The 2,155-nt window shown below is 73.6% G+C and overlaps 1 protein-coding gene across 1 annotated transcript in view; it reads left to right on the forward strand.

The window, feature by feature from the left end:
- Positions 1–198: 198 nt before the first annotated feature.
- Positions 199–2,155, forward strand: part of SLC30A2 (solute carrier family 30 member 2) — a 3,681-nt gene continuing 1,724 nt past the window's right edge. Inside the window, exons 1-5 of the mRNA XM_026062430.1 lie at positions 199–248; positions 616–824; positions 974–1,120; positions 1,792–1,945; positions 2,029–2,152. Coding sequence (XP_025918215.1) covers positions 199–248; positions 616–824; positions 974–1,120; positions 1,792–1,945; positions 2,029–2,152 — 684 coding nt within the window. The remainder of the gene's footprint in view (positions 249–615; positions 825–973; positions 1,121–1,791; positions 1,946–2,028; positions 2,153–2,155) is intronic.

Below are 2,155 nucleotides of genomic sequence, written 5' to 3' on the forward strand. Positions count from 1 at the left end.
GCGCGGCGGCCGCCCGGGCGGGTTTGCAGCCGGCCTGGCCTCCCCCTCCCCCTGGCTCCCGGCTTTTCTTTGCACACGAGTCCGCGGCGCTTCACACGGGCCGAGCCGGAGGCGGTGGCGGGGCCGAGGCCGCCGGGTGCCGCCAGCTCCGGCCGCGCTCCGGGACCCCCTGGCACYGGCACCGGCACCGGCCGGAGGATGGAGGCCGGGGAGGAGAAACGGCACCTGCTCAACGAGGCCGCCGGCGGGTAGGGGGCTGCGGGGGCTTGGGGACGCGCACGTTCCCGGGGGGCTCCGGGGGGTCCCTGCCTCGGGGCTCGGGGATGGGAGCGGGCACCACCCGAGCGGGGAAGGGGCCGCGGGGCTGAGTTTTGGGGAGCTGGCTCACGGCCGGGAGAGGGTCAGGAGGACGCTCCCCTCCTTCCCTCCACCTTGGGAAGCCGGGCTGGGGTCTGCGGCAGGTCGCCCCCCCCCAATCCGCCCATTGCCCCCCCCCAAAATCAGGCCTCTCCCACGAGCATCCGGTACGGTTGAAGCCAAAGGGACGTGTCGCCGCCACCGCGCGTCGCCCTGGGGTGCCGCTCTGCCCCCCAACAGCACCTCTCCCCCGCGCAGGTCCTACCTGGGGGTGTCGCAAAAGACCGGGCACAACTCGGCGCACGGCCGGGCGCCCGACGCCGGCGCCGTGGAGCTGGGCCCCCGGGGCAGCCGGCACTGCCACGCGCCGCGGGCCGCGGGCAGCCGCGGCGACAAGCAGCGGGCCCGGAGGAAGCTCTACGTGGCCGCCGCCATCTGCCTCGTCTTCATGGCGGGGGAGGCCGTGGGTGAGCGCCGGGGCACGGCACGGGCGCAGGGGGAGCGGGGAGGCGCTGCGGGGGCCGTCCGCGGCTTTTCGGCGAGCCGCGCGGCCCGGCGGTGCCCGGTTTTGGCGCCGGCGGGACTTTCCGCCGCCGGGACACCCCGCTCGCCGCAGGCGGCTACCTGGCGCGCAGCCTGGCCATCCTGACGGACGCCGCTCACCTCCTGACGGACTTCGCCAGCGTCATGATCAGCCTCTTCGCCCTCTGGGTGTCCTCRCGCCCTGCTACCAAAACCATGAGCTTCGGCTGGCACCGGGCAGGTAACGGCTGAGCCCCTGCGGGTCCCCTGCCGGGCGTGGGAACGGGGTGCTGGGTGTGGGAACGGGGTGCGGGAACAAGGCGCCAGGCGTGGGAACGGGGCGCGGGAACTGGGTGCAGGAACAGGGCACGTGAATGGGGCGCCAGGCGTGGGAACAGGGCATGGGAACAGGGCGCCAGGCATGGGAATAGGGTGTGGGAATGGAGCGCCAGGCGTGGGAATGGGGCGTGGAAACAGGGTGTGGGAACTGGGTGCAGGAACAGGGCACAGGAACAGGGCACCAGGCATGGGAACAGGGCGTGGGAACAGGGCACGTGAATGGGGCGCCAGGCGTGGGAACGGGGCGCGGGAACTGGGTGCAGGAACAGGGCATGTGAATGGGGCACCAGGAGTAGGAACAGGGCATGGGAACAGGGCGCCAGGCATGGGAATGGGGCGTGGGAACTGGGCGCTGGGCGCAGGAATGGGGCGCAGGAACAGGGTGCAGGAATGGGGCACCGCGCTCCGAACATCCCCTCCCCGGCGTTGCTCCAGCCGCCCGGCAGGGCCGGTTTCTTCGGGGAGCAGGACGTCGTTTGGGTGGAATCCGCATGGATCCCGGGGCAGGGAGGAGGCGGCGAGGGGCAGCCGCCGGGGTGGCGGGCGTTTTCGGGGCTGCCAAGGTCTCCGCAGAGATCCTGGGGGCCCTGCTGTCCGTGCTGTCCATCTGGGTGGTGACGGGCGTCCTGGTGTACCTGGCGGCCCAGCGCCTGCTCTCGGGCGACTACGACATCGAGGGCGAAGCCATGCTGGTCACCTCGGCCTGCGCCGTGGCCGTCAACGTGGTGTACGTACGGCGGGGCCGCTCCGCGGGGCCGGGGACGCGGCGGCGGCGGCCCGGGGGGGACGTCACCGCTCGCCTGCCCGCAGGATGGGGCTGGCCCTGCACCAGACGGGCCACGGGCACAGCCACGGGGGCGAGCAGCCCAACGCCAGCGTGCGCGCCGCCTTYGTCCACGTCGTCGGGGACCTGCTGCAGAGCGTCGGCGTCCTCGTC

The sequence above is a fragment of the Apteryx rowi genome, unplaced genomic scaffold, assembly GCF_003343035.1.
Source record: "Apteryx rowi isolate R43461 unplaced genomic scaffold, aptRow1 scaffold_190, whole genome shotgun sequence".
Lineage (NCBI taxonomy): Eukaryota > Metazoa > Chordata > Aves > Apterygiformes > Apterygidae > Apteryx > Apteryx rowi.